This window comes from Rhinopithecus roxellana, chromosome 6 (assembly GCF_007565055.1).
Source record: "Rhinopithecus roxellana isolate Shanxi Qingling chromosome 6, ASM756505v1, whole genome shotgun sequence".
In the NCBI taxonomy this organism is placed as follows: Eukaryota; Metazoa; Chordata; class Mammalia; order Primates; family Cercopithecidae; genus Rhinopithecus; species Rhinopithecus roxellana.
Genome location: NC_044554.1, coordinates 107,194,484 through 107,206,414, shown reverse-complemented (window position 1 = coordinate 107,206,414; position 11,931 = coordinate 107,194,484). Strand labels below are relative to the sequence as shown.

The window sequence follows — 11,931 nt, the reverse complement described above, 5'->3', positions numbered from 1 at the left end:
GATGACAGGCAGATGATAGATGATGGGCAGAAGATGATAGATGATAGGCAGATGACAGGTGATTGATAGACGAGACAGGCAGGTAGATCACAGATATGATAGATCACAGATGATGGATAGGCAGATGATAGATGACATAATAGATGATAAATTACAGATAGATGATCAACAGGAAGAAGACAGATGATAGGTACATGATAGATGGACAGATCATAGATACATGACAGAAAGGGACATGATAGGTGATAAATAGGGAGATGGTAGGTAATAGATGTTATATAGATGATAGATCGCAGAGAGATGATAGGTAGATGATAGCTGATTGATACATGACATAGAGACGGTAGGTACATGATAGATGGATAGATCATAAATGACAGCAGATAGTAGATGATAAATAGGCAGACGATGGGTTATAGATAGGTAGATGACAGATAAAAGGTGGTACATAATGGATAGATCACAGATAATTGATAGATGATAGGTGGATGATGGGTGATAGGCGCATGACGGATGGACGATAGGTACATGACAGACGGAGAGATGATAGATGATAGGTAGGTGATGGATAGGTAGATGACAGATGATGTGGATGATAAACATTAGGTGATAGAAAATTCGGTATTTGTGAATGCAGAGGGTGGGGGATCTGAGAGAAGCAAATGATAAGCCCAGTGAGGTGTTAATGACCGAATCCAGATAAAGGGTAAAAAGGAGTTACTTGTACTATTCTTATTCTTCTAATTTTTGTGTAGGTTTGAAACTATTTTCAAATAAAAAATTAAAACAACACAAAATTAACTTGTATCTCTCATTCCAGTGCTTTCCACTTGCTGGGGAACGCCGAGCTCTCCGGGGCTGGTCCCGCGCTGCACCGCGTGAGTCCCCCAGCGCTCCCCACCCGCCCCTGCGTTTGCGGAGAGAGAATGACTCCCCGTTCTGCAAACGCAGGACACAAAACCAGCCACCGAGCTGAAGCTAGGACCCGCCTATACCTCCGTCTGCGTTTTTCTCCAGCTTTCTGTCCAACCTGATTTCCTCTTTTGAGGCGGTGGGGGTCCCCACCAAAAGGCACTCTAATTTTCTCCGTTTTCAGACGCCCCAACGGAGCCCCACCGGCGACAAAGACGGCGCGCCCGCCCCGGACGGGTCGCTGGCCGCTTTCTTGGGCTTCTGCCGTTCTTTAGAAAGGCGGGTACGGGCGGCGGCAAAGGCATCCGCCCCCTCCGAGCGCACACCTGGCCGGTCCTCCTCTCCCGGCCCGCGCCGGCCGCTCTTCCCCGTTCTCTCCACTCGGAGCCGGGCGCGCACGGAGCACCCCGTTCCCAGCCCCTCCGCCCACAGACTCAGCGAGGCGCGGCCGGGAGCGGGGCGCGGGGCAGAGGAGAGGGGAGGGGACGGCGAGAGGCTGGGGGTCGCGGAGACCAGAGGGAGCGCGCGGGAGGGACAGAGAGCCCAGGGGCGAGGAGAGGGCGCGGGCGCAGGGGAGGGGGAGTGGGGGCGGGGAGGAGGGGCGCGGGGCGGCGGTTATCGGGGCAGGAGGGAGACGAGGACCGGGGGAGCGCGGGGCGGGGACAGGGGCGGGGCGGAGCGGCGGGGCGCGGCGGGGACGGGCGAGCAGTGAGCGCGCTCCAGGGGCCGGGACGGAGGGGGCGGCCCACGCGCTCGGGCCGCTCGGCTGCAGCTGCGGGGCCCGAGGTCTCCGCGCACTCGCGCCCGGCCCATGCTGGAGGCGGCGGAACCGCGGGGACCCAGGACCGAGGCGGCGGGCGCGGGGCGGCCCCCGGCACGCTGAGCTCGGGATGCGGACGCTGCTGCCGCCCGCGCTGTTGACCTGCTGGCTGCTCGCCCCGGTGAGTGCGCCCGCGACCCCCGCCCCACGGCGCCCCGGACCCGGGTCTCCTTTGGAAGAGAGCGCTGCTCCCGCCGGGCTTCGCCTTCCTCCCGGGTGCTGGAGCGCGGGCGGGGTCGGGGAGGGGAGCGGGGTCGCCCGGAGTCCGGAGCTTCCTCCCGGAGAGCGGGAAGCGCCAAGCTCCGGCCCCGCCGGGTTGCGGGACTCGGGTTCGGAGGCCGCCTGCGCCCTTCCCCGCGCCCCATCGTCCGGGGTTTGCTGGAAACGGGATCGTTTCTCCCTGGACGCGTCAACGATGAGCTGGTTCGGGGCCGTCCCGGGAGCTGGGAGCTGCGGGCACCTGCGCGGGTGCGCGTTTCACGGGGAGATCGGGGTTGGCGTTGGCCGCAGATGCCTCTCGGGCCCTCCCTATACTTACTGTTTGTTTTAGTGTCGGGGGGACGTGGCGTCGGTTAAGTCAAGTTTCCTTTTGAAAATAGTTGCTTTTTTCCCAAGAGCACTGGAGGAAAATAACCGCGCGTAAGTTTGTTGAATAAGTGCCTTCGCACATGGAGTTCTGAATTATTCCCTTTGTGAGCCTTTAAAAAAAAAAGGAAAGAAAGAAAAATATCCGAGCCTTGTTTCTTGCTTTCCTCTCGGAGACTGAAGCGGGTTTGCGGTGCGCGCGGTTTGGTGCGCCTGGCAGCCGAGGTGGGTCTGGATCGATCCGCGGCCGCTCTGCAGCTGGGAGGCTGCGCTGCCGACGGGACAGTGTCATTGATTAACCGGCGACGCCCGGTCTGCAGCGGGGCTCGAGCCACACTCCCTGGCCTTGCGCGGAGGCGCAGCCGGGCTTTCCTCCGTCGAGAGTGGGCGCTTTGCGGAGCGGGTCCTTGGAAAGTCCCGGGCTTTATCATGGTTAATGCCGCTTTCATTGCTACAAAACGTCCTAAGTCGTTGCTCTGCGTATTCCAGGAACGTCAGGTATTATAATGTCTTTTATACTTTAACAAAGTTTTTTCTTTTTACATCAATATAATTTCCTTAATTCTGAAATTTAAGCCACTCACTTGTCCTGCATGAAAACAGAGGACTTGGAGCCGGGAGTCAGTGCCTGGTGCTGGTTCAGTCACCAGCTCTTAGAAGCAAGCTCGGGGCTCTTTTAAATGGAGCTAAAGGTGGCAGCAGTTCCAGCATTGTTTTCCCCTTAATTGTGTTAGGAAATTGTGTTCCTGGTTGGAACTCTTACTGACCATTTCCATAGTAAGATAACTAAACATAGATGGCCATAATGCACCCCACAGTATGATTCTCTGTGGTTATTACTTTAGTACAAGTAGAATTTTGGGTAGTGGCGGGGAGGGAGAAGATCACGACCAAAAGGATGGGTGGAGGGAGCCCTCCTTAAGCCCTTAAGGGCCGCTAGGCAGGCCCTGGGCTGACTTGGGGGTGGGCGTGAAGAACAAGAATGTTGATCTAGGTAGAAACGGTGCCTTCTGAGAGGAAGCATTGTGCAGTTCTGCCTTCTTCTCACATTAATAGACTGTTAATTACTATCTTTGTAGCATCTTTCACTCCCTTGATGGAGCCTGACTGGAAATCGCCCCCTCTTCTCTGTGGGGCCACAATGGTGTGATTCCCCCACCTCTGCCTCCTTCCTCATCTTGCTTATCTTTTTGAATATCTTTTCCACCCCAAATTCTAGTCAAAATGATTGCAGTTTTATCTGTAGTTAGAGGGTTAAGCTTTGAACGTGTACCAACACCTTTAAAAATAAAGCCCTTCTATCACTGCTCTTTCCCCGGGTGGAGGCCGTCCTGGGAGGAAGCTGCACAGTCCACAGGCCTCCACTTAAACCAAACCAAAGGCTGTGAAATGGAGGAGCCGGGTATCGAGAGATTAATGGAGTAAAGAGCTCTGTTGCCTCCAAATTAGTACCGATGTGTTATGTTAGTAAGTTCATTTTCCTGCTCAGAAAAAAATATTCTATTAGATTTTATATTTGTTTTATATTACCTTTACAAAGTAAATAATGAAGTTTTTTTTAAATGCCGGAAAAATTAAGGTGATTGGTTTTAAATGCATTTACGTTTGGAAGCAGTTTAAAACTGTGAGGTTTTGGGTTGTTTTTGTAGAACTTTTGCTTGCTTTTCCTCTTATTGTGGAATTTTTAGTTATTAATATTTCTTTTAACCTTGAACAGGTGAACAGCATTCACCCAGAATGCCGATTTCATCTGGAAATACAGGAGGAAGAAACAAAATGTGCAGCGCTTCTGAGGTCTCCAACAGAACAATACAAAGGTAAGGCAGAGAGCTTGGTGAGTAAGAACTCCAGTGACATTCTAACCCCGGAATATGCCTCACTCAGCTGTGGTTCAGGGTCACCACCTGCATCTTTAAAAAAAGAAAAAAGAAAAAGAAAGGCCACTTCCCACTGTTTGCTAATGAACTATAGAGTGCTGGACAGGTAGAGTCTTCACACACACCTTTAAAAAGAAAACCTTAATTCTTAACAAGAATAGTTTCCACGGTTTGAGATGATAGCAACAGTTACTAAAACAATTTCATGGGCTTTGTTATGCTTTGCAAAAGCAGCTTCAGTTTTCCAGAGGATAAAAGCATTTATCTGAATTCTTGCATTTTAAATTCTTAGCTATAGGACAGATGAGTTTGATCTGGTTAAGGATGATGGATCCTTGGCAGAAAGTAAACAGGAAAACGGGACTTTGGTTGTGCTGAAGACCGGCCTGCGGTGCACGCTGTGAACGTGCAGATTGCCTTCCCCGGTTTGACAGAGGCGTGCTGGGCCATCATGCCCCAACCGGGCCTGCTAACAACCTGTTTATAGACTCTGCCCTGGGATAGCACCCGGCCTATAAATAGTAGCAAGGCCTTTGTCCGTCAGCTTTCTCTGCTCTTTGTCATGATTTTCTCCTCTTCAAGAAAGAAATTAAATCTGTGTTAAAACAGTCTGGTGTCCTGTAGAGGGCCTCAGATGGTGGGCTTTATTCAAGCATAGCCCTGCCCAGCAGAAATAGACGGCAAGCCACATTACAATGAGTAAAAGAAGCATGAGAGATGAATTTTAATAGTATCATTTATTTACCTGAATAAATCTGAATCTTTAACATTTTGACATATAATCAACCTAAAGTGATTAATTTTACATTCTTATTTTATGCTAAGTTGTAGAAGTCCAGTGTGTTTTTTGTGCTTACAGCACAACACAATTTGGACCCCATTTCAAGGTCCAGTAGCCACAGGCGGCCAGCGGTCTCCATGCTGGACAACGGGGCTGTAGCGTGCTACTAAAACCCGTGTCCCTCACCGTTCCCATCCCGCTCTGAGCCACCATTTCCCAGTCTGAAACATGCAGGCTCTGCCTCCAAGACTTCTTCCGGCTTTAAAGGTCTGTGATTCCGTGGTGCACGCGTGGTTCTGGCCCATCTTCCAGATTGTCTGTTTGAACTCTGTCCAGAGAAAGGCAAATAAAGCTGAAGCCATGCTGAGAGTCTGTCCTGGGAAATGCTGACGCAGCCAAGGAGATGTGCATGGAGGAGGCAGCCAAGCCGTCACGGCAGAAGCAGCAGCATGGCCATGGAGGGTCCTTCTTCCCAGTGAAAATTCTGAGTTAGGAAAGGTAGTCCTGAGGAGAGATGGACGTTTAGGATTACCTGGTTACTTGGGGGCCTGGGGACCTGGGCAGCCCTCCTCACCTCCAAGTTCCAAATTGTCCAGCTTCTTGTTTTCATGGGATATTAGAAATGCAGATTTATATAAAATATTCCACTTTCTTAAAAGCTTGCAAACAATACATTAAAAAAACAAGATTTTGAGGGAGCCTGGAGCTGTCTGATGGCTCACTGCACAACAGCTGGACCCTAGCTTAACCCAAGATTGGAGACGCTTCCTGGGGCACCTTCACCCAAAGATAGGTCAGCACATTTAAATTACTCACAGGGGCTCCTCCTCAGTGGGCAGTCTGTGTGTGAGTCCCGTCGGACACTAGGGGCCACAGGTCCCAGGCAGTCACTCAGCCCCACACCAGCTGGAGCGGGTTCAGATGCAGGCCTGAGGGCCCCTTGTAGGCAGCGTTGGTTGGGAAACTTGTCCCTGGGCTTTCTTGCAGCAACAGGTGTCTACCTGGACATCTTGTATTGAAGGCTCTTATTTCCAGTATCAGCTCTGTAGGAAAAGTATCTGTATCTCATCCGTTTTACCTTTTTGACTTGCATGAAGTGCTTGGTAACAAGACACTGCCCTTCAGGAGAGAAGCAGCAGCGTGCCAGGGCCTCAGCCTGGCCACTCTTGTTTTGTTTTGTTTTTTGTACTCTTTGAAATATGCATGGCTCAAATGCCAGAGATGTAAATAGAAGTAAGTTACCAGAATAAAGATGCTATCAGAGATGTGAACCAGAATCCACAGGCTGAGGCTGAGGAAGGCATCTGATTAGATGGGCTGAGTGACTCCATGGGACAACAGTGTGCATTTGCACCTGATGCCAGGTGAGGTGAGACACTGAGGGTCTGTAACAGCCACTTTTAAATCTGTACGATTAAGAAATTTGTGTGAAAGAGTGCCAGAAATGAGGTGAAAAAAAAACCTAGTTTCCAGTTCCAGTGAGATAATTTGTGTAAGTCTGATTTGGAAATTTTTCTCTTTATTACATGTTGCATCTGAAAAAAAACACATAAATCCAGACAGAAACCAATTTCAATTCTAAACTCTCTAACAGGATTCGCTTTGTAAGCTTAGGAGTTATTTGGAGCTGTGTGACTTAACATTGATGCATCACTAAGACAAGCTTTCTCTTGCCCATATGCATGTGAGGCACTCCAGGCGTCAGAGCCGAGATCCAGCCCTCTTCCCGTGGCCCATGCCAACCTGCAGGTGGAAAGGACAGGTCCCTCAGGGGGCTTTGTCCAGGCTTCCTGCCTAGGCACAGGCTGGATAGGAACTTCCATGTGACTTCATATCATTCTTAACATCCGCGTCTGGAGGGTTGTGACCTGCGCTGGGGAGAAGCAGAGGTGGTTTCTGTGCGTCTGGGAGCTCCCTGTTCTGAGCCATCCTTCAGAGGCACATGGCTGAAATGGATCTGATGGTGAATGTCAGCTTAGACCAGGCCACGGAAGGTGCTAGGTTTAAAAACTAACTTTTCTTTGGTTTTTCTTTTAAACAATGGATGCTGAACTTATTTGGATCTACATGTCAGGAACTGTGAAGGGTTTGAGGTCATTCCCCACTTGCAGGCTAACAAGGTAGCCTGCCACAGTTTTGCAGGTGCTGCAGAAGATGTGAGATGCTGGGCCAGAGACAAGAGACTTGCTGTTCACACACAGCAGGCATCATCAAGCTGCCCCTGGAGAGTCGGGGTACGCACAAGTCCACACATGGGTAGACCCCACTTTTCCTTCCACACACGTGGAAGCTGGCACACTCTTCACACACGCACTCAGCATCTTGCTTTTCTTTTCTGTTTTGTATTTTAACTTAACAATGTATTTGGCAACTGTTCTGTATATGTTCTTATATTCTATTTAAGAGCTGCTATAGTATTCTAATGTGTTTCTTTAGTCTGTCCCAGGTCCATGGACTTTTAGGTAGTTGACAGTGCTTTGCTACTACAAACAATGCTCTAGTGACTGTTTTGTTGGTGGGAATAAAATATTTCACCAGCATTTGAGGGTTAACTTCAAGCCACTAATACAAAATTGGAATCACCATCTCCTATGACCAAATGACATGATTTTTGTCTGCTTTCTCATTCCTGTGACGGTTGTGTCACGTGGAATATACTTAATCACATCCCATTTCACACCTAGTCTTTTCTTTCTTGTTCCTCTTTGTCAGAGGAAACCGGACAGTGTCCACGAATGGGTTCCATGACATCATGTGGGGCCTGGCCCTCCTTGGGGGCCCAAGGCCTGTGCTGACGGCAGCATTCCACCTGGCTCTGTGGTCTCGGCTCAGCTGTGCGGTGATGCTGTCAGAGCTGAAGCTCTGGTGGGAGCTCGCTGTTCCTGGTCCTTAGCAGACGTTCCAGTCAGACCTGTGCTAAGAAACTAAATGAATAATCACTGTCTTATGCTCCAGGAGGTCTGAACCGAGCAGTTTTGGAATCCACGGCAGAGAGCAGAGAAGTAGGTTCCTCTGATGTCAATATTGATGGTGTAGACATCAGCTGCATCTTAATTGGTGCCTATCTCTTTCCTTTCCGTTTTCTCTCTGGTATAAGTAGGTCCTTGTCCTAGAGCAAATAACTCTGGACTGCTGAGATAAGCAGCCTGGTCACTTTTTTCTTTTGGATCTTTTTGACTAGATTTTTTTCTATTTTCTAAACTCCTTAAGGTCATTTCCTCGTCTTGGATATTTAAACAATTAATAACTGTTTATTGATTGAGATAGTCTTAAAGTAATGTCTTTATGGCCTGGTGCAATGGGCTCACACCTGTAATCCCAGCACTTTGGGAGATCGAGGCAGGAGGATAACTTGAAGGCAGGAGTTCAAGACAAGCCTGATTCACATAGCAAGACACCAGAAAAACTTTTTAAATTAACCTGGTGTGGTGGCACACACTATAGTCCCAGCTTCTCAGGAGGCCGAGGCAGGAGGATTGCTTGAGCCCAGGAGTTCAAGGCTGCAATGAGCTGTGATGGCACCACTGCACTCCAGCCTGGACAACAGAGCAAGAAGTTGTCTCTATTTTTTTTTTAAAGTAATGTCTTTGTATTCACTTTTTATAGGAAACAACTCTCACTGAATTAATTTTTACCCTGAATAAAATGCTTATCTTAAGCATCATAAAGGGAATTATGGTTGAGAAGTCAGTTTCTGGCAGGTGGAGGAGCCACTCGGAGGTGCACCAGTGGCTTCTCCTGTCTGGGAAGAACAGAGCTGTTGCCTAGGTGACCACAGTGGGTCACAGGAAGCCATTCGGGCTGGGTGGCCGGCCCCTTGGGGTGAGCTGCTGCTGGTGGGGTCAGAGTTGGCTTCCTCCCCATCCCTTCTTCTGAGGTCAGGGCTCAGTCTGGTGCTGGTGACCCGAAACGCAGCAAGCTCCCACCTGTCGATGGCCTCTCCCAGTGCACACCTCTCTGCCCTCTCCACTCCCCTCCCTTGATCTCTGTCTCCTCCATCCTTGGGCTCTCACACCTGCCTCCTCCTCCCCAGGTACGTCCTCAGAACCTGGCTGCTTCCCGTCCTGCTGGTGGGGGTTGGTGACGAGTGGCTGCTCCTTCTCCAGGTGGCCACAGCAGTAACAATTCCTGCTGGCCTCATTTTTTATGATTTTATATTGATATACCCATTTCACATTCTTTACTTACGAGCCATGGTTTTTACGGCATGTTGTCTATCGGGCTTCCTCCTTTTCCTGGGCTCAGCCTGTTCTTCCACAAGGACTGTGTTGGCACGGGGGTTCTTGAGAGGCTCAGAGACCTGGGCTGGCTCAGTGGAAACCAGACCCACAGCCAGCGTGCAGCAGTCCACACACACAGCTCCTCAGTGTGGCCAGTGGCCTCTCAGCTTCTTCCTGGGCAGCAGTGCTTGTTTGGGGTACATGGCCACTATGGATACTAATGTGTGCTTTCGTGCAGCCTGTCAGATTCTTGGTGGCTCTGGCTTTCACATGTTTTTGATGTGCTGTGGTTTGAATATTTATCTCCTTCAATACTCAGGCTGAAAGTTGATCCTCAATGTGGTAGTATTGAAAGTCGGGCCTTGAAGAGGTGATTGGATCATGGAAGCTCTGCCCTCATAAGTGGGTTAATCCATTAATAGATTAGTGCGTTTTCATGGGAGAGGTGTTATTATAAGAAGAGAGACCTGGGCCAACACGCTCAGCCCCCTCACTACACAATGCCCTGTGCCACCTGGGGACCGTGAGGAGTCCCAACCAGCAGGAAAGCCCTCACCACTGTGGCCACTCGACCCTGACTTGTCCAGCCTCATAACTGTAAGAAATAAATGCCTTTCCTTTGTAATTTACCCAGTTTCTGGTATGTTGTTATGAGCAACAGAGGCAAACTTGGACACTTGAGCAGATTGCAGCTCTTTCTGAAGGGGACTTGAGACTTGAACCTCTTTGGTCACAAAGCTTTATAGAGTTTTTTGGGTCAATACCCAGTTCCAGTGATGCTCCAAAGGCTTCATGGCCAGGGCCTGTATGTTTGAGGCTTGCCTCGTGTCGTGGGATGAGTGGAAATTAAACCATCTGGCTGACATTTGCTGATGCGTTGGCTGATCCTCTCATTTATTTATTCATTTATTTATTTTTTCTGAGATGGAGTTTTGCTCTGTCACCCAGGCTGGAGTGCAATAGCATGATCTCAGCTCACTGCAACCTCTGCCTCCTAGGTTCAAGCAATTCTCTTGCCTCAGCCTCCTGAGTAGCTAGGATTACAGGCGTCGTCACCAAGCCCAGCTAATTTCTATATTTTTAGTAGAGATGGGGTTTCACCATGTTGGCCAGGCTGGTCTCGAACTCCTGACCTCAAGCGATCCACCCGCCTTGGCCTCTCAGAGTGCTGGGATTGCAGGTGTGAGTCACCGCACCCAGCTTCCTCCTATTAATATTTTCCTGCAGGTTTTTATGGAACAGACACCAGATTGTAAAAAAAACTTACCTTTTTAAATATAATTTGTATTATTTTATTTTATTTATTTTTTGAGACGGAGTCTCACTCACTCTGTTGCCCAGATTGGAGTGCAGGGGTGTGATCTCGGCTCACTGCAACCTTCGCCTCCTGGGTTGAAGCAGTTCTCCTGCCTCAGCCTCCTGAGTAGCTGGGATTACTGGCATGTGCCACCGAGCCCACCTAATTTTTTGTATTTTTGGCAGAGACAGAGTTTCACCATGTTGGTCAGGCTGGTCTCGAACTCCTGACCTCAAGTGATCCACCTGCCTTGGCCTCCCGCAGTGCTGAGATTACAGGCGCAAGCCCCTGCAGCTGGCCCTTTTTTAATATTAAAGACTCATTTTCCTTAACTAATCAGAGACTAAATAAAGACAGCATGAAGCTTAGTAAGTTATCCTGATAAAACACAAAATCATTGTTTTCTAGGCCAATTACTTAAAACGTAAAAAAAAACACTTTTGTAATTAAGAGAAGACCAATATTCAAGAAAATACTGTCCTATTAATAGAGAGAAAACAAACTCACTTTGTGTCAGTACTTTACTAAGCTTTTTTTTAACAGAAACTTATAAATAAAATCATTCTAATCTTAGAAGTTTGACCACACATAAAATTTCTTTTGTCAGACCTTCTGCAACTGTGTATGCCCAACCAGCTTTTGTCTTACTCATTTTCTTCTTTTCCATTCTGGAACAATCAGTCATCTTGCTTTAAGATAAAAGTACTCTCTTTTTCCTTAAACACAGACCTCATATACTTTCCTTATTAAAAACACATCCTACTTTCTGTGTACATTTTTCATATACAGTTGTTTGCTTTGATATTTATTTCTAGTGGTTTTAATCACACATGTTAATTCAAATTCTTAATCCTTAGTGACATTAATATGCACTGTGATTTAGGAAGTACATGATATCATAGTTAATAAATGGCACGTACTTTCTTAGCACAGGACATGCTTACTGGCAGACCCAGGTAGCTCCATTTCCTCTATAATAAGCCAAAAATACTTAAGTTTAAACTTCTTTTTAGGAATTAGTGTTTTAGTAGTTTATCTTATTTGGGTATGATCTAGATATGTAGCAAATATCATTTAATTTAACTTAGTATAATTTCAGAATTTCAAGTTTTCAAAAAGATTTGGAAACTGTTTTTAAACAGATAATATCAAACTACCTGTCATCTCAGGTTACTTTTCTTGTTGACAAATTTTTTAAGAGGAATAACAAGCTTATTTGACTAGCTCAGCTAGGTAGAATGTCCATTTCTACTAAATCATTGATACTTTTATTTATTAAAGATTACTCAAGTTATATGAACTCGAAAACCATTGGGTTAGTCCTTTTTTTGATACAATATTTAATTTATACAAGCATCTAATTTTCTTTAGGCCAGTAAAATACAGCTCTTTTATATGTTATTTCTAATAATAATATCGGGAGGTAGGATAATGTGACA

The 11,931-nt window shown here is 47.7% G+C and overlaps 1 protein-coding gene across 7 annotated transcripts in view; it reads left to right on the top strand.

Annotated features, from left to right (window-relative positions):
• The first annotated feature begins 1,573 nt into the window (after nt 1–1,573).
• Nucleotides 1,574–11,931, top strand: part of VIPR2 (vasoactive intestinal peptide receptor 2) — a 107,871-nt gene continuing 97,513 nt past the window's right edge. For 3 of the 7 annotated variants that reach the window (XM_030932612.1, XM_030932611.1, XM_030932616.1), the window contains exons 1-2: nt 1,575–1,853; nt 4,035–4,134. In XM_030932612.1, the coding sequence (XP_030788472.1) occupies nt 1,803–1,853; nt 4,035–4,134 (151 nt within the window). In that variant the 5' untranslated portion in view covers nt 1,575–1,802. Of the gene's footprint in view, nt 1,854–4,034; nt 4,135–11,931 lie in introns of all 7 variants that reach the window. The other 4 variants (XM_030932614.1, XM_030932618.1, XM_030932615.1 and 1 more) reach the window with 3 other exon arrangements.